The 26170-nt window shown below is 37.6% G+C and overlaps 1 protein-coding gene across 10 annotated transcripts in view; it reads left to right on the top strand.

Annotated features, from left to right (window-relative positions):
• The window catches only part of SDCCAG8 (serologically defined colon cancer antigen 8), a 245165-nt gene that overhangs the window by 158417 nt on the left and 60578 nt on the right, over window positions 1-26170 (top strand). For 9 of the 10 annotated variants that reach the window (XM_010836676.1, XM_010836675.1, XM_010836674.1 and 6 more), the window contains 3 exons: window positions 7246-7373; window positions 9466-9574; window positions 19197-19328. In XM_010836676.1, the coding sequence (XP_010834978.1) occupies window positions 7246-7373; window positions 9466-9574; window positions 19197-19328 (369 nt within the window). The remainder of the gene's footprint in view (window positions 1-7245; window positions 7374-9465; window positions 9575-19196; window positions 19329-26170) is intronic. The other variant, XM_010836678.1, reaches the window with a different exon arrangement.

Raw genomic sequence — 26170 nt, 5'->3', positions numbered from 1 at the left:
GCAGCAACAGTCCTTTTGCATTTTCCTTTCCCGATTTGTTCTATACCAGGATTTCTCCATTTGCGCCAGTGTGAGAACATAGTCCTTGTTAGTGGTAAACAGGTAAAGGATTTTGGTTCTTCACAAAAGTGGAAGATACCAGGCTGTCTACTAATTTTACTATTATTTTTATTGTTATTGTCAATAACAATAACAAAACCAAATTAAATGATTGGCTAAAATAGGGATTATTTTACCCCATTTTCTTCTTCTAATCAGTAGACAGGAGGATCCTTAAACCCTTAAGGATACTTAGTATTTTATACTCCTTAATAGTTGTTCATTCATTCATTCACTCATTAATCATTCATCAAATGTTTGTTCTGTACAACTGTATTCCACGCGCTATTCTAGGCTCTTGGTATAAATTAGTGAGCAAAACAAAGATCTCTATTCTTCAGGTACTTACATTCCAATTAAGATGTACATGTCTTATCTATCCTAGAAGTCTGTGACCAATTTGAGGCAAGAGATGTATTTATGTGCCTTTTAATATTTTTGCACAGGTCAGTTTATTTCTTTAAGGAGGATACAACTAATTGATGGTGTCATTGTAGGAAGAAGTGATCCAGTCGCATATGGGGCAAATGGGAAAGGAGAAGGAGAACTAGCTTGGAACTGGGCTATCAAGATGGATGTACTGTGGGTATTAAAAGACACACACAAATATATGGATAATTGAAGTAAGACTCTTGTCACCCTTTATCTCATTTCTCTGCATTGCTGACAGAGTCAGATACTAAAACTTAGAGATTCATATGTGCACTCTAGATGTAGGTAGGCCTGAATTTCCTGGCTGTGTCCCTTAATAACTGGGTGACTCTGAAAAAATTGTACACCCTCTCCAGGCCTCAATTTCCTCATTTATAAAGTAAGGATAATAAGAGAACCTACCTCTTAGAGTTGTGTGAGATTAATAAAAGAATGCAAAAAGAACTTAGCTTATGCTAAATATTAATAAATAACATGTTACATGACTTCCCTGGTGGCTCAGAGGTTAAAGCGTCTGCCTGCAATGCAGGAGACCTGGGTTCAGTCCCTGGGTCGGGAAGATGCCCTGGAGAAGGAAATGGCAACCCACTCCAGTATTCCTGCCTGGAGAATCCCATGGATGGAGGAGCCTGGTGGGCTACAGTCCACGGGGTCGCAAAGAGTCGGACACGACTGAGCGACTTCACTCACTCACTCGTGTTACTAAAATTATTATTAACCTTTAAAGATAGAATTTTTCCTGTCCTATTTCCATAAAGAATCTTCGGATTTAAAGAATTAGGTTACTTGTTCATGGTCACATAGGTAATAGGAGGTAAGGATACTGCACTGTACTTGGACCCTCTAGCTCTGTGAGTTTTCTGCTGTACTCCATTGCCTCTTAAGATGTGATTTTCCCAGAATACAGAGAATCAATTGAAAAATGGTGTGTATGCTTTTTTTTTTTTTTAAAGAAGCATTAATAGGTAGATACCACTGTATATAAAATAAGTAAAAAACAAAGATTTACTGTATCACACAGGAAACTATATTCAATATGTTGTAGTGGCTTATAATGGAAAAGAATCTGAATCACTTAGCTGTACCCCTGAAACTAACACAATATCATAAATCAACTATTGTTCAATTTTTTAGATAAAGCAAACCTATAAGGAAATATTTAATTTTAGTTACTCATAGATTTGCTTCCCATAGTAGATTCACAGCTTTGAAAGCACTTTCTGTGTATACAAAGTTCAAGGAAATGAGTATGTTTAAGATAATGGATTCCAAGTTTCTCGCTATTGAGAAGAATGTTACACTTTGAGAAAGAGGGAAAACTAGGTTCTGTCTATGTTACTGGATTGGAATTAGAGACATCAATTTGAATGTGTTATGTTTATATTCATATAAAGGCCCATAGATAAATATTCATATCTATACATTTATATGTACTTTCATACTCATATACTGGCTCTGTCTACTAAGGTGACCTAGAAGCCAAGACTTGTCAGGGGCAATGATCACCACCTGGTGACACATCTTGGATTCTCCACTAAAAGGCACAAGAGCTCCTTGAGCGAATGCTGACTCCAAGACTGGTAAAGGACAGAACAAGATGAACCTGGAACAGCTTATGGAATAGAAAGCCAACAAGTGCACAAGAATAAGATAGTATCATATTAGTAAAACAGGCCCTGCTAGAAGTATTTACACTGAAAATTGGTAAGCACTGCAAATGCTTACCAAATAATTGATTAATTGTTTAATAATAATTGATTGTTTAATTGTTACCAAATAATTGATAAATTGTTTAATAATTGATTCCCCACCCCAAATCAATTATTAAACATTTTCTAGGACATCAATAACATCAACCAAGTGATCAAAGATGATATCACCATTATTGGGACAAAAGGACATCCTGTATCTTAGCTCCCTGCTACTTCTGTCTATAAGTCCATCAAGAATGGCTCTCATCTAATAGGCATGTTGTAAATGGTCTTATACATTTTATTATACCAATATGCTAATGTTACAAAGCTGTCTGTGTTTTACTCTAAAAGGGAAAAACACCTTTTAAGCAAAAAGGGTTATGTGTCTGATACTAGAATTTCAGTCACTCGTAGAAAGATGAGTATAAACATGGCAGACGGGATTGGGGCCCCAAATCACTGCCACCACCATGTCCTTCTCCTCAGGTTATTCTTAAGGCTTTCATGATTTCTGACCCACACTCACTGGTGAACTGTAGGATCATTGGAAGCATTTAATCCTTTAATGTGACTAGTGAAATTAAAAAAAAAATCTATCTAATAAATCATCTTTGTTCTGTAACATGGATTTTTTTTTAAGTAGCAACATTTAAAATAAACAATACGGAAAAGCTGTGGATTAGAAACATAAAGTTAGTTCCTCAATTCCATTCTATTCAATCCATTTTTTAAAAACGGGATAGCAAATGACGTTTTGAGAAGATATAATCAACCAGAATTATAATTGTAAAAAGGGAGTGCCTAAACCTCTGTGTATACTTAGTCATATTTGAGACTCCAGAATACTGCTCCCTCCTTTTATTAATAACTTTCAATTCTTATCAAGTAAGCATCGACATGACCCGCACACGCGTGTGCTGCCACAGGCGATGTGGATAACTTGGAGAAAAATGTGGATGTTCCAATTCTAGTACATTTGCTCCTTTTTAAAGTCAGCTCTATTGAGGTAAATTTAAATATAATAAAAATCACCAATTTTAAGTTTGCAATTAAATGTGTTTTGACAAATGTGCACAGTTACAGAACCATCATAACCATGATAGAGAACGTTTCTATCAATCCCCAAAATTCCCTTATGCCCATCCCCTACCTCCAGGTCCTTGAAACACTCATCAGTCACACTATAGATTAATTTTCTGGAATTTCATGTAAATGAAATCATAAAGTATGCCTTTTGTGCCTCTTTAAGCATACTGTCTTTGAGATTCACCCAGGTGTTATATGTAACCTTTTATTACTATTTTATTACTACCACTCCTAGTATTCCATTGTAAAGCTATATCACAGTTTATCTATTAAGCAGTTCATGGACATTTAGATTATTTCTAGGTTTTAATTATTATGAATGAATCTTTCAGCATTATTTTAATAACAACTAAGAAATTCTGCTCTACTGCCATTGCTTTTATTCCAATTTGTAAAATATGTCTAACTATACTGCTACTGCTGCTGCTAAGTCACTTCAGTCATGTCCGACTCTGTGCAACCCCATAGAAGGCAGCCCATCAGGCTCCACCGTCCCTGGGATTCTCCAGGCAAGAACACTGGAGTGGGTTGCCATTTCCTTCTCCAATGCATGAAAGTGAAAAGTGAAAGTGAAGTCGCTCAGTCGTGTCCGACTCTTAGCGACCCCATGGACTGCAGCCTACCAGGCTCCTTCATCCATGGGATTTTCCAGGCAAGAGTACTGGAGTAGGGTGCCATATAAGTTTGGTTAAATGAGATTATCAGTATTTTGAGTGAGGACTGAATGAAAACCAGTAGCGGAGGACTGGCCTAGCTATCTTTCATGAGGCTCTCACACCCAGCTGGAATTGACCTCTTTCTATGCTTTGATAGTTTTATTCCCTAGTACCTTTTTTATGGTGTATTTCACCTTTTATTCTGGCCATTTTGAATTTCCTATTAGTGTAAGGACTATGCCATATTTACCTATCTTCATTTGACCTGTGCCTAGCAGAATGTCTTTCACGTAATAGAGTTATGTTAAATATTAAATGAATTGTTTTGGATTCTTCTCTGATCATGTCTTTGAATGCCCAGATAACTTCTAATAATTCTTTCAACCCACTATTGCATTACCTAAATCAAAATACATCAAATCCCACCTCTGCCTTTATAGCATTTACAGTAACCTTTGAGCAGATTTCTAACGCTTTATGGCCCCTCTTCTTTTCCCCAACTATAATGTGAAAGAGTTTGATTAAACAACTTTGAGATTCCTTCGCATTTCTAACATTTTAAAGTTGTATTAAAAAAAAAAAAAGAAAGAACCTGCAGGGAAAAGGGGCAACATAGAAGGAAAGGAGTATATAAAGAAGGTAAGAAAGCAGGAATATGCCATTTTTTTATGTAATTGAAAGTAAAATGTGTCGTTTCTTAAAAAGAGTAAAAGTTGGAGAAGGAGCCAAGAAACAAAAGTTGATGTGTAACAAACTGTTGGTAGAGTATCCTTTTAAATTGTTCTATGAGGAGAACTACAATAAGAATGATTCTTTTCTCTAGGAGATCAATAATCAGGTAACTCCTCATTCTGAAAATGACTGGTAAGATTGACAACTCCTTTGTGTAAGTGAACCATAAGCCCCAGTCTACAAACGGCAGTCCCAGTTATGACTGCCTTAGTATAATTTATTATTAATTACTAATTAATATAATAATAATTTTTTTTACTGCCCATTTTGCTCTCCAGTGGGTATTGGTTTTGAACACTGCATTTTTTGGTCACCAAGTATTGGGAGTCTCAGAATCCTAAGTCTCTGTCTTGGGGATGGTTACTCAATGAAAGAATCCAAGGTGCCCTTTTTAAGCTGACTCTTTGAGCAGCAGCATCTCCAGCTGGCAACACCATTAAACATCCTCTTCTGTACTCTTCTCTCTCTCTCTCTTTTAACATGTTTGGAAAGTTTTTGCCTCAACATGTAAGACCTGAGCAGATTCTGCCGCTTCACTTAAAGACTGCAGCCTTCTTTCCCCTATGGCAAGTATGTAAGAACATCCATTCATTAATTGTTCACTGCCCACTTCCTATATGCCACATACTGAACTGGGCTCACAGTGTGTATAGACAAATAGGACAAAAAGAGACAGACAAGTAAACCAACAACCGAACTGTGACAAATGTTATCTTAGTAGGATGCATATGTACACAGGGCTTCCCAGGTGGCTCAGTAGTCAAGAATTCACCTGCCACGGCAGGAGACATGGGTTCTATCCCTGGGTCAGGAAGCTCCCCTAGAGGAGGAAATGCCAATCCACTCCTATATTCCTGCCTGGGAAATCCCATGGACAGAGGAGCCTGGTAGGCTACAGTCCATGGGATCGCGAAGAGTTGGATGTGACACTGAGTGACTAACACCTTCGCTTTCTTTCATACTGATGTCACCTTGGGGAAAGAATAGTTAATTTAGGAGAAGGGGGAGAAGAGGAGGGAAATATTGAGCAGGTCCTAAAGGAGTAGCTAGCATACATTGGACAAGGATGACACAGGAGTTGGTGGAGGGCAGAGAAGGGTGAGAGGGGTGTGGAGATATCCCAGCAAAACATAGAGACATGCAGTTTTCCATGGCCAAAAAATATGTGGTATGACTGGAGAGGCAAAAAGTGGCCTAGCCCGACTCCACTTGCTGCAATATGCCAGTTTGGAACTGAGTATAAGGCAAGACCTTGGAGCCAGTCCAAGGGGTGTTGTTATTAAAAGTACCAGAAAGGACCTTATTTCACATTTAGCGTGGCCCCCCGATGATCCATTTGAGTGAGGTGTGAGTGTATTTTCATTCTGGAATTTTATACTACAACATTACCACATGCATTGACCGATTTCAATACAGACTTTCCTTATGTTGCTTTATAATTAGAAGCCAGTGATTTGAAGTTCCACAGCGGTACATAGACTAGCAGTGATAGGTTTATGGGATTGTTTATTTTTAGTTTGGCAAAGACGAGACAGTAAATCTCTCAATTAGTAAACTAAAGCAGCATGGATGAGAAATGCCCACAAGGAGATTAGGAGTTAGAAATAACTCAGCCAGTTAATGGAAGGAAACTTTCATATCACCTACCCATATTTAGAGTATGAAGAACCCACCTAATGTGTGTGTTTGCATGAGCATGTGTATTGTGTGTGTGTGTGTGTATGTACGCTTGCACACAGTGTCAGTATCCACAGTGGTGCCAGAGATGAGGTCCTTTGCATTCTTCCGGTTCTGTTTAGGAAGTTTATCTCTTTAGGAGTCACTGTGATTGGTATAGACCTATCCACTGGTCAATATCCAGTCACAATGGGATGAGCTCTCGTCTTTGACTACAGAAGCTTCTCATCCTGCAATTCTTTCAGTGTGACCCCGAAGAGATTTTATTATGAAGTTCTGGGAGACATTTTTCATTTTCATATTTATATTCACATTACATGGCCTAATGTGTGAAAATATTTAATGAAAGCATGCGTTTCTGCCTCTAGATAGAACCTCCTACATTATATTTGAGATTCCATATTAAGTTTGGGAGGAAAAGCAGAGGTGATCCACAAAGCTTAGTTTCAAGAATTTAAGTTTTGGGGTGTATTGAGTCACACTGTATTGATCCTATAACTTCAGGATCTTTAGGAAATATTGACCATTCAGGAGAAAAAAGATTAACTGGCGACCAGCAACAATGAGAATGTTATAGAAAATAATGTTTGTGTTTTAAAGTTACAAAACACCATTAATTCAGTTGTCATGATATTTTGATTTTTAAAGTTGCTTATAAGGTAAGTCCATTTGGATTTATGGCAGGTATTAAACATTGCTCAAAAGGTCCTTTGAACTCCCCCCTGAAAATTGGGAGTCTGTGGAAAGATTGTTGTCTGCTTATGCTGAACAGTTTACTCCATATCAGCTCTCTGAGGTCTGTAGGGGAAATGATGGGAGTTAGTGCATCTGTAAATTAAATTTCTGTCTGTCTCCTCTCTGCCTTGTAGACTGGAAAAAGATAGCATTCAGCAGAGCTTTAGCAATGAAGCAAAGGCCCAAGCCCTTCAGGCCCAGCAAAGAGAGCAGGAGCTGACACAGAAGATACAGCAAATGGAAGCCCAGCATGACAAAACTGGTAGGTGGTAGGGAAAGATTAGAGCCTGGGCACTTGCTCACAAGCCAGGCCCACGCCTTACTGTGAAATGACATCAGGAACACCTGTAACCTTTGGCTGGCCGAAGGGAGCAGATGCTAACTACACCGGAGATTCCGAATTACATATTAGTTAGCGTTTAAAAGAGAAAATGGAAAGTATTGCCCACTGTCTGTTGATTTCAGAGTGCTGCTCTCACATCTGTTGCACCATCTGGATTATGAGTTTATTTACCTGTGTTCAAGAAACGTAAAGCTGAGAGAGACCACAACAAAGTAGAAAAACAAAGGGCTTGTTTTTGGCTGGGTTTTCAGGCACACATGTTATATAAAGAAAATAGCATCAGAAGCTCTGCGGGAAATGCTCTGAGCTTACAGTTAGAGTCTCCTGAATAGCACTGAACAGTTCCCACAGTACACACATTATAGCTACTCTAAAAGCCTAATGAGTTTGCTTCAGCATCCAAACTGGAGAAAAGCTTTAGCCATTAATCGGTTCTTAATTCACTGTCGCAGCTGGATGTAATTCAGTGGCTCCAAATTGATATGTTCCTTTATTTAATCTTTGCAGCTTCGAACATTTTTAGCATTTGTATGATTATCCCACCTCCCCCAACCCAGTCTAAAGTGATGTTTAATCCTTTGCATTCTTCAAGTTCTCACAACTGCTGTTAAAATTCACTAATACAAGGCATTGACCACAGCTGGCAGCTTGGCTAAAAATTGCCATCTTTCATCACATTGGCGCTATTCTGCAGGCTGAGTTGGCCAGTAACTCTTTACCTTTAATTTGAAAGTAAAATGCACTTTGAAAATAGGCAGTTTGATTTGTTCAGTCGGAGCATTCTGTAGTTCCTTTCACTTTTGAGTTGTGTGTTCACAGACAGTGTTAGTCAAAACAAGACAGTGTCAGTCATTATAATTCCACACCACATACTCCAAGCTGATTGTACTATTAAAACGAAAGTTTAATTGATCCTGTCTCTTCCAGAAAAATGTTGCTTAATTTTTAGTGTCTTGATTTATTTTGCTTTGTATGCTATATGCTTTTTTGCCAGTCACTATTGAAAACTGAAGAAGAAAGGGCCTATTAAACATTTCACCTAAAGATAATTTTCATGTGATTTAATATATACTATATTTGATAACATGGTAAAAAAAAAGGTGTTGCTTATAAGTGAAAAATTGCTAACATAAAATTCATTAAATTATTTATTTGCTAATAGACAGGCAAATGTCATATTGATCTTCATAATTCACCCATCCTTTCAGTAGAGATTTTCTTCTCACAGCGTTTGGCCAGAAGAAATGAAAATTTACCAGGCTTACTAGTTGTTTTTCCACTAAAAACAAAAGGAGGAAATTATAGGATAAATTATTGTTTGCCCCCACTACTAGAAGGATTCTGGTGATCAAGGAGTCTTCGGCAGTATCTCTGAATACTAGACAAGAGTATTAACTGAGCCACCATAAGAATACTTCCTCGTATTTTGTACAAAAATGCATACTCTCTTCAGTTTCTTTGGTCAGATCTCTACTGAAGCTCACATTGTTGATGGAAATATAAGGAAAATTATGTATTTTTCTTTTATAAACAAAGAAGTATATGCAAGGTGGGGGTAGTGAAATCTATCAGCAAATATGAAACATAAAGCATGAATTACAATATAGAAAGACTTCCTCGATTATTTTAGTTTTGAATTATCTGATTGTGACAAATTTGACATTCTGTTTAGAATAAAATTTTCAAAAGAAGAGTATATTGAAAATTACAAAGATAAAAAAATCTATGGCTCCACTTGAGGTATTTGACAGTTATGCGCATGTTAAAATTTACACAAAGCTGGTATGATCAGAAAAGTTTCTGGTGTGTAATTACTAGGAAAATAAATGTCTCACAAGATTCAGTGTCTTGCCAGATGAGCATCCCTTTGACCTAGGACCCTAAAAGTGATCTAGCAGCTTACAGGAAACGTGCGGTGGTCAGTCTTGCTGCTTTCACCACTGTGCAGTGCACTACAGAGCTACAACCATAAACACCTGATGTTTACAGGAGGGTTTATTGTTATTTCTAGAAAATGAACAGTATTCATTGCTGACCTCCCAGAATTCGTTTTTGACAAAGTTGAAGGAAGAGTGCTGCTTGTTAGCCAAGAAACTGGAACAAATCTCTCAGAAAAGCAGGTGGGTAATGTTATTTATGCAGTACTTTCAGAGCACTGTTTATGTGAATGCTGTGATTTTTTTCCCTAAAAGACAGCATTTCCACTGTTTTAGAGTCTAATGTCAAAATTAGATAGGTATTGACATATTCTGTGTAAAAAACATTTTCTCTCTATGAAAATTTTCTTTATTGTCCATATAGACACCTCAGTGTTTTTTCAAAATTAGGTATACATACTATTATTTGACCTTTTTAATGTTCAGAATTGAAAACTATAAAATGTTAGAACACAAGGGTCAAAATGGCAGTTATTCTAATAAAACATACAGGTGGGTCAAGCAGTTCTAAAGTCTTATTTTAATATAGTCAACATGTTTTAGTCCATTATAGTTCTCCATGAACACATAACAGCTATCTTTAAGTCAAATGATAATAAATAAAATATGTATGTATAAAAATTAAAGTAGATGACACTTTGAAATAAACCAAAACCATCTTTTCTCCTAAAGTTGTTTTATTTTAATAGAACAGCCATCGTTCATTTTATAGGTATATGCTCTTTTATAAATCCATTGATTGAGATCTTAGTGAATTTTTTCTGTACATTGTTCAATCATATTATCACAATAAATGAATTATTTCTATTCTAAATTCTAAGAAGCCTGAGTTCTCATCTTAGTTCTGACAGTAACTGTATAATCTTGGAAAAATTTATTTGGCCTGTTTGAACTGCGGTTTCCTCTTGCAAATGAATGATGTTGAGCAGAATCGCTTTGACTTGAACTCAAAAGAAATCATTCACTTAACTAGCTAAAGTATCGGTTACAATATAACCTAATGGGAAAATAGTATATCTTCTCTTTTATATTGTTTTGAAACTCATTTATATTATCAAACAGCGAGCAGTAGGGCTCGGCAAACCAACTACTGGCTTAGGTATGTCATTCAGAACGAATTTCTAAGAGGATCAGAGTGTATCTAATCACTCTGAGCCCCATCTTGGGTTCCTGCATCAATAGTCTGGCCTAGTTTGTGGAATCCCCATCCCTGAATCTTTTGGAAAATCAGAGCACTTATGAATCCAATTCATTCTGCTCACAGGAAGGCAGAAACTCCTATAACCACCCAGAATGTGCTCTGAGCATGCACCTTCTTAGCGAATACTAATTAGATATCTTATTTGGGAAGAGAAAAGGCTCAGAGTGCCAAAATACCCAATATTTCCAGGAAATTTGACAAGGAAACCCAAATAATTTTGCCCTGGAGGAGACCCTCATATCAACAGGAAGTATTCTAACTAGAAATATTTGATTTGCTTCACATAGATACAAACACATTAATAATTTAAGAAAAAATTGGGCCTTAAAAGATTGTGTTATCTTAATATTGCTTTGGGATTGATTACTGATTAATTATCTTGTTGTCTAATTCAGGTATATAAAAGAGAAAGAGAAGCTATATGCTTGCTTTATATTATTTAATTCTCACAACAGCTTGAGACATGAATTATCTTCTTTTATGGATGAGGAAACCAATACCCAGAGCATTTAAATAGCTAATAAGTAGGCACACTAAAATTCTAACTTAGATATTTCTGGTTCCAAAGCCTACATATGACCTTTCATAAGAATAATATCTTACATCCACCACAAAAGAAAATCCAGACCAAAGTAATTATGATGGGAAAGTTTAGGAGGGAAAAATTAACCTTTAAATTTCCGTGGAGCATACTTGCGTACGTGAGGGTTAACTGTGAGCCTGGGTTAACCTGTGCCGTGTGCGCTAAGGCCTTCTTTTTCCTGCTCTAGATCTGTCAGTTTACCCTGGTCTATGAACTTGAACCTCAGCCTCTCTTCTCTTCAGCTCCTCTCACTTCTGAGTCTAGCTCCTGACCACTACTTTGTAAATTGAACGTATTCCTTTATGTCTGATACAGAGCTGGTGCTGTGCTGTGCTTAGTCGCTCAGTCGTGTCTGACTCTTTGCGACCCCATGGACTGTAGCCTGCCAGGCTCCTCTGTCCATGGGGATTCTCCAGGCAAGAGTACTGGATTGAGTTGCTGTGTCCTCCTCTAGGGGATAATCACAGCCCAGGGACCAAACCCAGGTCTCCTGCATTGCACGTGGATTCTTTACCATCTGACCTGGTACCCAGTACATACTGAATGATTGAATGAATGAAACAAACAAGCATGGTGTTACCCTTTGTATCATGATATGACTCTGGTTCCAACACTATTTCTTTGTTGATGGGCAGTGTGCAATAAAAAAACACTTCAGAATTCAGAAAGAATAAGGTTTGAATCTTGCTTTGCCACTTAGCTTCATAACCTTGGGTCCCTGGCTTAATTTCTCCAAACCTCAGCTTCTCCATTTGTAAAACCATTTTAAAAACTATGATACAGGATTTCGGTGGGAATTAGAAATGTAGAGAGGAAGATATAGGTATACACATAGCACTAACATCATGCATGGCGCATAAAAGTATACAGTAGGTGCTATTGCTGTCACTGATGGCATCATTTTAAGGGCCTTGACTGGCCATGAGGATATCCCTTCACTAGCAATTATTGCCTTTGCCAGGGTCTGAGTGCCATAATTTGCTGACAGACATAAAGTCTATACCACAGTGGAAAACCTTTCTGAAGGCAATGCAGGATCAGGAAATTGTAGATTTGGTTGTGTTTCAGGTCCTGCTCTGGACTTTGTCTTGTAAATCTGAAGAGTTAAAATATGCATCTACTGTAACTTTATAAGTTGATTCCAAACCAAAACCTAGCAAATAATAAAAACTAAATAAGTTGTAACTTATTATCATTACAACATTTTAGGGCCCCTAAAATTTACAAAATATATGTTTTGTGTGTCTCACAAGAAATTAGTAGATAGGATCAATTGTGTTTGGGGGTTTCTTATTTGTTTGTTTACTCTTAATTTCTCATCTCACTCTGGCTTCCTACATGAAAGACACTCCATTTTTTGATACTATCTTTGTTTTGAAAACATCTATAAAACTTGTAGGGCTCCGAGTATTTCTTTTAAAATAGAACTGAATTTATGAAGCACTGTAAAGCTCTCCAGTAGTGAGCCTCTATTTCAGTTCAGTTCAGATCAGTCGCTCAGTCGTGTCTGACTCTTCGTGACCCCATGAATTGCCACATGCCAGGCCTCTATTTACCTTCTGCTAAACTTTTGGGATAAATAGTCCCCACCCTGTGCTTTGAGATGAGGAAATCTTGAAGTTTTTCGACTTTTCTAAGCTGTTGTCACTGTGAAAGTGCCATCTCCAAAATCATTTAAACCATAGGGTAATTTTAATCCAGGTTTTCCTTAGAGTAAAACTTTTTCCTGAAAGTAAGTGTATTTATTTCATGTTGACGAACAACTTAAACATTTTTTTTTGGTCTGAGAATTTTATGTTATTCAAAATCCCATACTAAATATATGGATTCATGCCATTTATAAGCCTTTTTTTTTTTTAAATCATAGAACTAGTCCTTTGACTAGAGCCCCTGAAGAATCACTGGGTTAGCTGACAATGCAGGGGAACCACTCCCAGACACTCCTACTCTTTACCCCGTCCGCATACTAAGCTGCTTTGTGAAAGTGTTTAGAAATGGTTCCTCTGCCTGTGTGTATGTTATATGTGTTTTTTCCGAAGTAGACGTAAGTCGCATTACGGCAGTGCTTATTGCTTCTGCTGTCTGCGAGCCCTCCACAGTGACGAGCCAGGACTTCCTACACAGTATGCCTTCCACGCTGCTCGAGTGGTGTCTGTAACCCCAGGTTTTGTGAATAGCACATCTCACTTTAAATCTAAAAGTGAACCGCCAATTTCATGCATTTTATGTAGTTGTTTTTGACCATCAGACAAGAGCAGTAATTCCTTTTTGCTTTTAATTGGCACCAGGCAGACATTCTGGCTGATTTTAGATGAAACTCACATAAACTTTAGCTCCCTTTGTCTTTATTCCCCAGGACTCTGAGAGCTTATTACAGTGATAAGCTTGTTTTCAAAGTTGGTACATGGAGATATTTAAATATCTTTGGTGCAACTGTGATTTTTTTTTTTCTATTAAAGTGAAGGATGTGTTCCCTCTCCCAAAGCGCTTGGATGAATCAGCACTAAAATGTTTGCAGTGCAGTTTGCAGTGAAATCTACAACATGCCTTGGGAAGAGCTCAGAAAGGTTGGGCACCGGCTAGAAGGGACCCTCTGCCAGCTGCAGACTGGGGATCCAGCATGTGCTAAGTTTTCACCTCTCAACACTTTGGCCCCACTGAAAAGAATAGAACATAGAGCATAGAGCATGGGGTCTACGTGGTTTTGCTTCTCTTTCTTTTCTATCATTGTCACTTTCTGGGTTGCTAGGCTTGAGGATTGATGTCTAACAGTACCCATTGTGTATTTGTGATTTGCGTTTTGTAATTAAGAGGAACAATGGGAGTCCATTGGGTCTCGTTATATATAATGGTTGGTTTAATTTGTTTCACTTCTATCTTGTTAATTGTAAATTGATCATTAAGATTTGAATTCTAATCTGTCACCAGGGTTGTGGGTTTTGAGGCTAAAGCAATGATCCTGGTTTTAATCACTGATGATGAGAAACAAATTTTACAATTTTGGTACATATTGCAGTTCATATATTTTAACACTGTATTTTATGGTGTTATAAATATTGTTAAATGACTTTTAGTGTAGTTTTACTGTGTGGACTATAATGTATAAATTATATTACTGTTTTGGCAACAGTAGGTATCCAACTGTGTGAGTTTAATTGAAGTAAAGAACACACACCCGGTTGAACTATTTTTTTTTTTTCCCATGCATGTTTAGATGATGTTAGTTTGGGATGCCACAAAAATTATATTATACAGGAAGAAACTGCTATGGCCTCCGTTAATTATTACCAAAAGTTGAATGAGTCTCTAAAAGAATAAAAAATTAAGGGGTCATGTTTTTCCTTAAAAAGCAATCACTGTAATACTAATTATAGTAGTAAAATATTATACTTCATGCAAATGTAATTACACAATATAACTGCTATATAAAAATGCAGAGAGAAGTTCATGCTTCCGTAAAGCCAGAAATTACCTAAATTTTCTATGAAAATGGATTAGAGTCAATTTTCTTTTTATATGATGCTAGGATAGTCATGCCACAAATGTAATCTCAAGCTAACAAAGAAGCTCATAAGTTTACTCTAAACTTTGCAAATGGCTAGTTCTTTCAATGTGTCATGGACTAAAGACAGATAAAAGATAATGAACATATACATGTACCAAATTTTTATTGAACATTAGAAGTTGGTAGGCAAATTACTACTATAAACAAACAAAAAAACATATACATAAAATATGCAAAGCAGAAAAATACTGTAGAAATAAAATACCTGGTAGTAATATGTACTTTACAATTAACATCTATATTTTTGAAATTATATACATAAGATAAACTCAATATCAGGCATTTATTTTCCTGTGACATTACCACCCAGCTAACTGTTGCTGACTTTGGACGTATTTCTTTTCAGTCCTTTTCCATGTGTAGTATATGTGTATGTTACCATACGTTTATATTATGACATCATAGTGTGTGTGTGTGTGTGTGTGTGTGTGTAGTTGCATCTTGCTTTTTTATTTAATATTATCTAATGTACACTTTTCTATACCAGTAAATGCTGTGGAAACATAGTTTTAACTGAATCATTTGTGTGCATAGTAATTCATCAAAATTTTAAAATATTTTAAAATGTAATCAATAATCTAATAATAATTTTATACCTAAATCTGAATTTTTTCATGATCTTTTTAGTTGAGATGTCTGAAAGGAGGATTGCTGGTCCAAGACTATGCACCCTTTTAAGGCTGTTAATGTGTATGACTTTGCTTAAGTACTGCACTAAATCCTGCTCAGTATATCTATGTGCATACCAGTATGTGACAAAAAGAAGTGAGAGGTTTTTATAAAAAGAAGTGAGAAGCAGTGTGGCACAGTGGGTGGGGCAACCCCTTTAGAGTTGCCAAACAGTGTTTGTATCTGGGCTTGGCTAATAACCATTTGGGTGACCTTAGGCAAATCATTGAATTTCATATTTACCCCACAGAGAAAAGGGAATAAACAGTTACCTTGTAGGATTAATTGAGATCATAATGGAAGGATGAATTCCACAACCTGGTATATTATAGGCATATAACAAATGTTTGACTTTTATTAAAGCCAAATTTATTAGGCTTTATTAAGCTTTTATTAGGCATTTCTTTGAATAATAGGGAAATTGAATATTTTCTCAATGTTTATAGACCATTTATGTTTATTCTGTGAATATTTTTCATATCCCTTGTACTTTTTTAATTGGAATTTTGATGAAGAGGGGGGAATAGTGATTTATTATATAATGCTTCTAATATTCATTCATCTCATTTTTTACATCCCCCTTTTTTTTAACTTTGAAAAATTTGTCCCCACTTCTTTTTGTTTCTTATGAACCTTTTCAGAATCAAAGTGACTTTATTTTTTGTCTTAAATACATGTTCATTGTAAAAATTCAGAAAATAAAGAAAAGGGAAAAAGAAATTTCTAATCCGGACACCAAGAGATATTATTTTTTTATTTTATAAGATAGAATTACTTTATGCTGATTTTTAATATTTCCCTTTTTTACCAATATGTCATGTTTTAGGTCAATATATATGATTCCCTGGTGGCTCAGACGGTAAAACGTCTGCCCGCAATGCAGGAGACCCAGATTCGATCCCTGGGTTGGGAATATCCCCTGGAGAAGGAAATGGCAACCCACTCCAGTACTCTTAGATAGCCATATTATCAGAATAGCATCTTGATAGTTCTTTTTTCATGTAATGTAACTAATCATCTGTTGATACATTTCTGGGTTAAGTTTTATTATATTAGGTTGCAGACCAAGGTTGGATCTAGAAACAGTGTTACAAGGAGCATTCTCATGAAAACATGTTATTTGTGCATAAAAGCTTTATATTTTTATACTGTAAAATCTATGCTTCCTTCCTGATTTTTCTTTTAGTGACTGTTTTTTTTTTTTTTCTGGGAGAGTACCTGAGAATAGATAAACATTCTTCTGCATTTTTTTCTAATCTGGTTTAAGGGTATTTTTGGTCCTTTAGGAATTTTAGTGCATAGTGCATATTGTGATAGAAAATGCTAACCTTGGAAGAATACTAAATTAACAGCTTTATATAACTGCTCCTAAACTCTTTTATATTGTATGTGATTTTGAAAAGAGAGACAAGTGATTATTTACTTATTTAGACGTTTCAAATATAAGTAAATTGTTATTAGAAAAAGTAAATGTAGATTGAGTTCCTGATCTGAGCTTGAAAATGAGATAATCCTTGCCCTCATGCGTAATCTAGCAAGAAGAATGAGGCGGAGAGCACAGTTCATGGGAATAAATTATAAGTTAATGTATGCATAAAAGCTAGAGGTTTCAAAAAATATGCTAACATATTGAGAACTGCACGCATTAATCAGAACAAGCTTCCTTTGCGATGAAACTTGAACCAAAGTAAAAACAAAATGAGGAATGAGTTGAACTAAAGTGAGAAATTGCTTTTTGCCATGTGAAGCAGTTTGGTCCTTGAAGTAAACTCCTTTAGGAAATCCCAGTCTTTTCCAGGAAAAAAAAAATTAAAAAGGCTATTGCTCCTAATGGAGGAATTCTTTCTTTGGAGGGAAGTAATTTTATATCAAGTGTCTTATGGGTTGGCCAAAAAGTTTGTTTGGGTTTTTCCAAATGAGCCTTTTGGCCAACTCTATATTTAAACTTCAAGAAACAAACTAGTTGTCAACTACTCGTATTTTAATATGCAAGAGTTTTAAGCTTTCAGTTCTAACCTGAGGCAGTGCAGTATGAGGAAACGGTGGAGCGAGAAGTAATGTTTAATTAAAGCAAGGACAAGGATATAATTTTTCTTGGATAGATGTCTTTCTTATCTTCAAATTTTGAGACTTGCAATAGCCACCCAAGACACAGAAGAGGTAGCATATTTCCTGACAGACATCAACCATCATCAAAGTAGATATCTGTAATCCCAAATGAAATTGGTGAAGAATGAAAGAAAATTGCGGGAATGGTACCTGACTTAGCAAATGGAGGAAGAGGAACCTTAAATGTCTGCAGACAAGGTTGCTTGTATGTGAGGCAAGCTGATCTGCTCTGAGGATCCCAGAAAACCTTAGAAGGCAGGAGTGGAACATAGGACTGAAACCAAAGTTGACAGTTCTGCCCCCTACCCCATGCAGCCAGGGGACCATCACTCCTCCACCCAGAAGACTATGGGCTTCCTCTCTGAAGAGATTAAACCAGCAAGCACTGGTTTAAATAGCTGTACTGAAGTTAGAATAGAGGAATTAATTGAAAGTCTACATTCTGAAGGAGACTTGGGTTTGATCTCTGAGTGGGGACGATCCCCTGGAGTAGGAAATGGCAGCCCACCCCAGTATTCTTACCTGGAGAATCCCATGGACAGAGGAGCCTGGGGGGCCCACAGTCCATGCGGTCTCAAAACGTCTGACAAGACTGAGTGACTGAGTACATACAAGCATGTGTGCACTGCCTTCTGAAAGGTGAGAACACCACCCCTCTACTTCCAATCAGCTCCTAGACCACTGATGGTTAGTGTTGCACACAACAAGCAGGAAACTGGAGAATCCTTCCTTTGAGAAACAGAATGGCCACAGGGGAAGGGATTACAGATACTGATACTATTGGGAATCTCCCATCAGAAAAGATGGCTCACCACTCAATCACTCCACACTAAAGCCCATTCATTTAGGGAAAATATGTATATATATACATGTATGCTCAATCGTGTTCAACTCTTTGAGACCCCATAGGCTATAGCCCATTTAGGCACATTTGTCCATGGAATTTTCCAGGTAAGAATACTAGAGTGGGTTGCCATTTCCTTCTCCAGGAAGTCTTCCCCACCCAGAGATCGCACTCATGTCTTTTGTGTCTCCTGCATTGGCAGGCAGATTCTTTACCACTCATGCCACTTAGGAAGCCCCATATAAATGTACACATGTATAATCGTAGTATACTCCTTAGATAACAAGGACCAATATTTATGTAGTTGTTGTAACATAAAACTGATTAACTACAACTGAAATAGTAATTACATTGACAATCTAGACATAGGATCAGGGAGCAGAGAACCACCATTTTTAAAAACTATATTATTTTAATCTTGTGTCATTAAATTAGTTACGTCAATTAAACAACTCTTTTTCATAGAAATTAGGCCTGGGGTTGTTCCTGTAACAGCATGGTAGCTTGCCTGTAATAGATACTCAGTAAACATTTGGTAACTTAACAGTAGTCTTTTTAAAAATGGGATTTGATTATCATTTTTCCTTGTTCCTTGAAAAATCTCTCTATTAGAGGAAGTTGTTATTCTTTAATGTGCTACCACTTGAGTTTCTGCAGTGTGTATACCCATCTACTAGGCATTTCGTAATTTTGCAATATTTTATTTTATGTAAAATAATTTTACTGACACATGTTTAAGTGTAGAATTCAAGGAAATGATGAGGTTATACAATAAAAACATGCTCTGGTAACAAAAACCTTTCACATCTGTTATTTCTGTTTACATCTCTTTAGGTCTGAAATAGCTCAGCTCAGTCAAGAAAAGAGGTATACATATGACAAACTGGAAAAGTTACAGAGAAGAAATGATGAATTAGAGGAACAGTGTGTCCAGCATGGGAGACTACATGAGATAATGAAGCAAAGGTAATAAATACTTTATCATCAACTGCTGTGCCACGTAGCGAATGTGTTTGGTTCAAAAACAGAATGGGAATCGCTCTGGGATAAATAGAGTTCATGCTTACTGTGGTACTCAAGGAGCATGCGCAAAATCTAATACTTTATATATTTATGTTTTCTCAATTTAGGTGGTTCTTATTATACGCAGAGAGGAGAGCACGTTCCCTCTTCACTATTCTCTAAAGACACAGAAGTATGTTTAATATAGAATACTGTAGGAAAACTATCTACCTTTAAGGTGGAAGTTGGTAAAGTAATATGCAGAAATCTCAAAATTTCTCTTCTAGAAATTAGGTTTTGTATGTTTGTAAGGTTAGGCATGTAATAGCCTAAGAAAATTAGATGTCTTAATCAGAGGTAGTTGTTACTGTTGTTTAGTCACTAAGTTGTGTCCAACTCTTTTGCGACCCCATGGGCTTAGCCCGCCAGGCTCCTCTGTACATGGAATTTCCCAGGTAAGAACACCGGAGCAGACTGCCTTTTCATTCTCCAGGGGATCTTCCTGACCTCAGGATCAAACCCACATCTTCTGCATTGGCAGGCAGATTCTTTACTACTGAGCTACCAGGAAAGCAAATATATATTTATTTCAAATAAAATGTTTTTACTTAAAATTCCCATCTTAATTGTATTATGTAAAATAATTAAATAATTTTAAAATTTCTATGGGTTTCATAAAACTATATACTTCTGTGAAGGGGATTTTTAGAATCAAAATAAATCTGGAGATACTAAAGCAGACACGGAGGCAATGTCGATGTCCTGAGTGTAGAGGAAGGTTGGGACATCAAGCATTGATCAGGAATTAATTTTGGACAGGAAAGAGTTACTTCCTACACTGCTATATGTGTGGTTGAAAAGAGCATGTGAACTGTTGAGGGCAGGTTTATGGATATGGTGCTGGTAAAGTAAGCTGAGGCCAGAATTTGTTTGCTGTGTATTTATTAGTCAGCTATTTTGTACCAAGTCACTGTAGTTGGCCAGGGAATAGAAAAATAAAAAGGATCTTCACCTCTGCCTCCTTCCCATAGTTGCAAGCTCCCCCTCTATTTGAGCTGGTCGAGGCTGTATGAGCCCAGAGTCCAGGGCAGCCGTGATGCCAGCTGCCATCTGGGGTGGGTGACTTGTGGCTGCTCTGTGCCTCCTGAAACCCCAGAAGCAGAAAGGAGGGATGTTCTGGGGGACAGCCACCCTTGGCAGCCTGAGCAGGAGTTGGTTGCCTGGAGGGTTGTTTTCATTTATTTGTTTTGATCTCCTGTTTTCTTGGTTTTGCATAAACCAAAAGTTTTTTGATATGAAATCTGGGGAGTATAGTGATCAAACTTTCCCCATTCCAGAGGTAATTTCTTGACTTGATCTTTCCTCATTAAGAAGAGTAATCAAAATATATACTAAAGTTCCCTGGGTAGTGATGGTCAGAAAAACTGACCGAAAATTACAGGTCATTTCTGCAGTTCTTATGGACAGTGTCAAAATCTATTAAGTGAATGTTTTAGAAGTACTGCAGGGTGGGTTTTAGAAGTCAAAACAGCTTACTGAGAATGCCAATGCATATTTCACGGGCCTCCACGCCTCGCGGAGCTCCTGTGATGCTGCACAAGCACCAGTAGTTTGACTTCCCATGATCTGGGGGAAGGACATTTAGTTCATACTGCATTACCAGTGTTGCACTGACGTCATCTTGCTCTTCAAATACTGCTCTTCTTAATTTTAGCTATAAGATAATCTCAATTTAGTTTCACGATCATTGATTTCACTTGTTGTGAGTTGTTTGCTAACCTCTTATAATGCAATACTTCGTATTTGCAACAGCAGTGTATTATTTTCTCAAGAAATATGCTTCACGTCCTGTATGAGTTGTAATTCAGAAGTGAATCATCCGTCATCTCTTTTTCTAAAGCAAATGTATGTATAATCCCCACCTCCTATCTGTCCATCACCACCACCAGTTTTCTTTAGAGAAGTACTCCTTTGGTGATGAACTGCTTGGGAATCTGTGTGTTTAAATAACTGACAACATAGTTTTTAAAGTAAATTAGCATAATTGATGTGTTATTTTAGATTTATATGCCATTATTTTATAATATCAAATTGTAATCACTGGTATGTAGTCCATATGTTGCTAGGAAAGAAGCTCATTTCAACTCTGTTTGAAATGTTTCTTTGTTATCACTAGCTTTCATTTTGCTAGACCATGGATTAGGTAGCCTGCCTCCCCTAAGGGGTCTAAAGACAAACAATCTGAGAGTGTTGTGTAGAGGGAAAAAGGAAGCTACACAAACCAGAAACAGCTTAGAAAACGTGACCCTTCCCCGCCCCCAGATTGTACAAAATTTATGTCAATTGGGGTCAGCAAGCAATTTCTTTAAAATCCAATTATTCTATGCGTTATTGGCAAATCCCTAAGAGGACTGGAAGGCATTTTCAGTTACATTTTATTGGGAAGACCTGAAATCAGATGCTTTCCTTCCAGTAACAGAGGAAGTTCTAGCTATAGGAGTTAGATTTTGATCTGAGGGTGAATAAATTATATAAAGCAGGCTGTGCAGTTGCTATAGCTAGAACAAAGCAGACAGTATCATAACTGATCACCTGGGAGAAAATTAAATGAGAAATATACCCAACAAAAGAGAAGGAGGGAAATGTCAGGCTTTTTGGTATAATTCATGCTTCTTAGAATAGGCCCTATATCCAAGGAAGGGGAAAATACTCTTTGACTTATTTGTGTGTGCATGCATGCTGGGTCATGTCTCACTCTTTGCAACCCTTTGGACTGTAACCCGCCAGGCTCCTCTGCCCATGGGATTTTTCAAGCAAAAATAGAGTGGGGCTCAGTCATTTCCAGCTTTTTGGGATCCATGGACTGTAGCCTGCCAGGCTCCTCTGTCCATGGAATTCTCCCGGCAGGAACACTGGAGTGGGTTGTCAAATATTTATTGAGTGCTTATTATATAGCACTGATGTGCTTGGATAAATCTGCTTGTCCTGAAGACATCCTGCCCTTATGGAGCTTCCATTCGTTTAACTACATTCTGGTTCTAGTCCTGTGCTTTTTAAGACCTAAAACTGAAAGTAGAGAGACAGTATTGTTGACCTAAAACAATAAAACAGCCAGTTATTTTACTAACAAAATAGGTTAATTTGAGAACAGCAAGGGTATACAATTCAGGACATGTAATCTGTAGCATACCACAGGCAAGTCCAAATAACAAAGGAGAAGAATGTTATTTTCTAGAAAAGGAGTTGGTGGAGCTGTTATTAAACAAAGAGTTCATTGGAGGAAACTGGGAATTTGAAGTAGTGGCTTTTCATTGGCTGAATTGTGACAGTCTCTAAAGGGCCAAGTTGTTGCCTGGCAAAGAGTCTTTTTTTCTTTCTTTCTTTCTCTTGCTGGGTTAAAGGAGTAACCTTCTACCTGTTGGAGATACAAAGTATGTCTTTTCCTCTTGGGTTTGGGCTGACTGCAGCCATGAAATTAAAAGACGCTTACTCCTTGGAAGGAAAGTTATGACCAACCTAGATAGCATATTCAAAAGCAGAGACATTACTTTGCCAACAAAGGTCCGTCTAGTCAAGGCTATGGTTTTTCCTGTGGTCATGTATGGATGTGAGAGTTGGACTGTGAAGAAGGCTGAGCGCCAAAGAATTGATGCTTTTGAACTGTGGTGTTGGAGAAGACTCTTGAGACTCCCTTGGACTGCAAGGAGATCCAACCAGTCCTTTCTGAAGGAGATCAGTCCTGGGATTTCTTTGGAAGGAATGATGCTAAAGCTGAAACTCCAGTATTTTGGCCACCTCATGCGAAGAGTTGACTCATTGGAAAAGACTCTGATGCTGGGAGGGATTGGGGGCAGGAGGAGAAGGGGACGACAGAGGATGAGATGGCTGGATGGCATCACTGACTCGATGGACATGAGTCTGAGTGAACTCCGGGAGTTGGTGATGGACAGGGAGGCCTGGCGTGCTGCGATTCATGGGGTCGCAAAGAGTCAGACACAACTGAGCGACTGATCTGATCTGATCTGATCTGGAGTGCTAGGGCTTGAGAGTTCCCCCTACTGGCCTCCCAACTCCATTTTAAATAAGATTTCTATTTACTAATTTTCACAGTATGTACAGTGGTTAAGAGCATGCACCCTAGAAGAAGGCTTTCTTCCTAGATGTGAGGTCAAAAGCAAATTCCTTAAATCATAAATTTAATCTTTCTTATTTCCTAACTTTATCACTTTCATTATCTGAAAAACACTACCTTATTAGGCTGTGATAATGGCCTAAAACAACCCCTGAAAACTCTTTAGAACAGTGTCTGTGTCCGCAACGAATTTCCCACTATTAATCATTCAGCATCCTTCATTCAGCATACTTACCAACTCCTTAACACATACACCAGGTTCTGTTCTAGATTTTGGACATCCAACAGAAACTTGAGAGGCAGAAGTTCTAGAAAGTAGTTTATTTATATTATGGGTTAAATAGGCTATTGTGAAAGCAGTCTGTAAAACAAAATACCGTGTTTACATGATGTTATTTCTAAGGATAAATGCCTTCTGAGTTTTCAACAGCGGATTTATAGAACAACATTTCAGACCATACTTGTGATATGCCTATGATATTCCAAGTGTTTGTGAGCATATGAATGTATGTGTGTGTTTGTTTAGAAAAAAAGAATGTATCTCCATGCTTAAGATCCCTAAAAATGTCTTCCATATATCCAATGTAAGCCTCTCTGAGTCAGTTCCTTCTTTAAAGCCAAATTTATCATTTTGGTTTTATCTTTTAGGTAGATTGAGAACTTTTGATTAGCATTTTTGTTATCCTAACTCTTGTGATTTAAATTGTGATTTATGCTTTCAAATTAAATACAATTCATTTTTCATTTCTGTGATCCCATTTGTTATATTGCTTTTTAAACTTCCAGTAATTTTGAACTTTGTATGTTCAATGTGAAAACTTAAACTAGATTGCTTGGTTTGTGCTATATTTTGTATTTTCTAGCGTATTAATATACCCTGATTTTATTAACATTTATTAAGCATTGAGCATACAAAGGCTTTGGCATAGTCAATAAAGCAGAAATAGATGTTTTTCTGGAACTCTCTTGCTTTTTCCATGATCCAGTGGATGTTGGCAATTTGATCTCTGGTTCCTCTGCCTTTTCTAAAACCAGCTTGAACATCTGGAAGTTCACAGTTCATGTATTGCTGAAGCCTGGCTTGGAAAATTTTAAGCATTACTTTACTAGTGTGTGAGATGAGTGAAATTGTGTGGTAGTTTGAGCATTCTTTGGCAATGCCTTTCTTTGGGATTGGAATGAAAACTGACCTTTTCCAGTCTTGTGGCCACTGCGGAGTTTTCCAAATTTGCTGGCATATTGAGTGCAGCACTTTCACAGCATCATCTTTCAGGATTTGAAATAGCTCAAGTGGAATTCCATCACCTCCACTAGCTTTGTTCGTAGTGATGCTTTCTAAGGCCCACTTGACTTCACATTCCAGGATGTCTGGCTCTAGGTGAGTGATCACACCATCGTGATTATCTTGGTCATGAAGATCTTTTTTGTACAGTTCTTCTGTGTATTCTTGCCACCTCTTCTTAATATCTTCTGCTTCTGTTAGGTCCATACCACTTCTGTCCTTTATCAAGCACATCTTTGCATGAAATGTTCCCTTGGTATCTCTAATTTTCTTGAAGAGATCTCTAGTCTTTCCCATTCTATTGTTTCTCTCTATTTCCTTGCATTGATTGCTGAGGAAGGCTTTCTTATCTCTCCTTGCTATTCTTTGGAACTCTGCGTTCAAATGGGTATATCTTTCCTTTTCTCCTTTGCTTTTCGCTTCCCTTCTCTTCACAGCTATTTGTAAGGCCTCCTCTGACAGCCATTTTGCTTTTTGGCATTTCTTTTTCTTGGGGATGGTCTTGATTCCTGTCTCTTGTACAATGTCACGAGCCTCCATCCATAGTTCATCAGGCACTCTATCATATCTAGTCCCTTAAATCTACTTCTCACTTCCACTGTATAGTCATAAGGGATTTGATTTAGGTCATGCCTGAATGGTCTAGTGGTTTTCCCCACTTTCTTCAATTTAAGTCTGAATTTGGCAATAAGGAGTTCATGATCCGAGCCACAGTCAGCTCCCAGTCTTTTTTTTGCTGACTGTATAGAGCTTTTCCATCTTTGGCTGCAAAGAATATAATCAATCTGATTTTGCTGTGAACCATCTGGTGATGTCCATGTGTAGAGTCTTCTCTTGTGGAAAATTCTGAAAGAGATGGGCATACGAGACCACTTGACCTGCCTTTTGAGAAACCTGTATGCAGGTCAGGAAGCAACAGTTAGAACTAGACATGGAACAACAGACTGGTTCCAAATAGGAAAAGGAGTACATCAAGGCTGTATTGAAGGCAATGGCACCCCACTCCAGTACACTTGCCTGGAAAATCCCATGGATGGAGGAGCCTGGAAGGCTGCAATCCATGGGGTCGCTGAGGGTCAGACACAACTGAGCGACTTCACTTTCACTTTTCCCTTTCATGTATTGGAGAAGGAAATGTCAACCCACTCCAGTGTTCCTGCCTGGAGAATCCCAGGGACGGGGAGCCTGGTGGGCTGCCGTCTATGGGGTTGCACAGAGTTGGACACGACTGAAGTGACTTAGCTGCAGCAGCCCGGTAGGGGTACATGTCTCCTCTCCTGTTCCCAGTCTTTCTTGTGAGCATCCAGTGGAAGGAAGCCTTTGGAAAAGTGCTAAAGAATGAGTGTGAACTCTTCTTGTCCTCTTGTGTCTGGGGCTCCCAGGAGTTCTAGA

Source organism: Bison bison, unplaced genomic scaffold (genome assembly GCF_000754665.1).
Source record: "Bison bison bison isolate TAMUID 2011002044 unplaced genomic scaffold, Bison_UMD1.0 scf7180017864064, whole genome shotgun sequence".
In the NCBI taxonomy this organism is placed as follows: Eukaryota; Metazoa; Chordata; class Mammalia; order Artiodactyla; family Bovidae; genus Bison; species Bison bison.
This window is presented reverse-complemented; position numbering and strand designations above follow the sequence as displayed.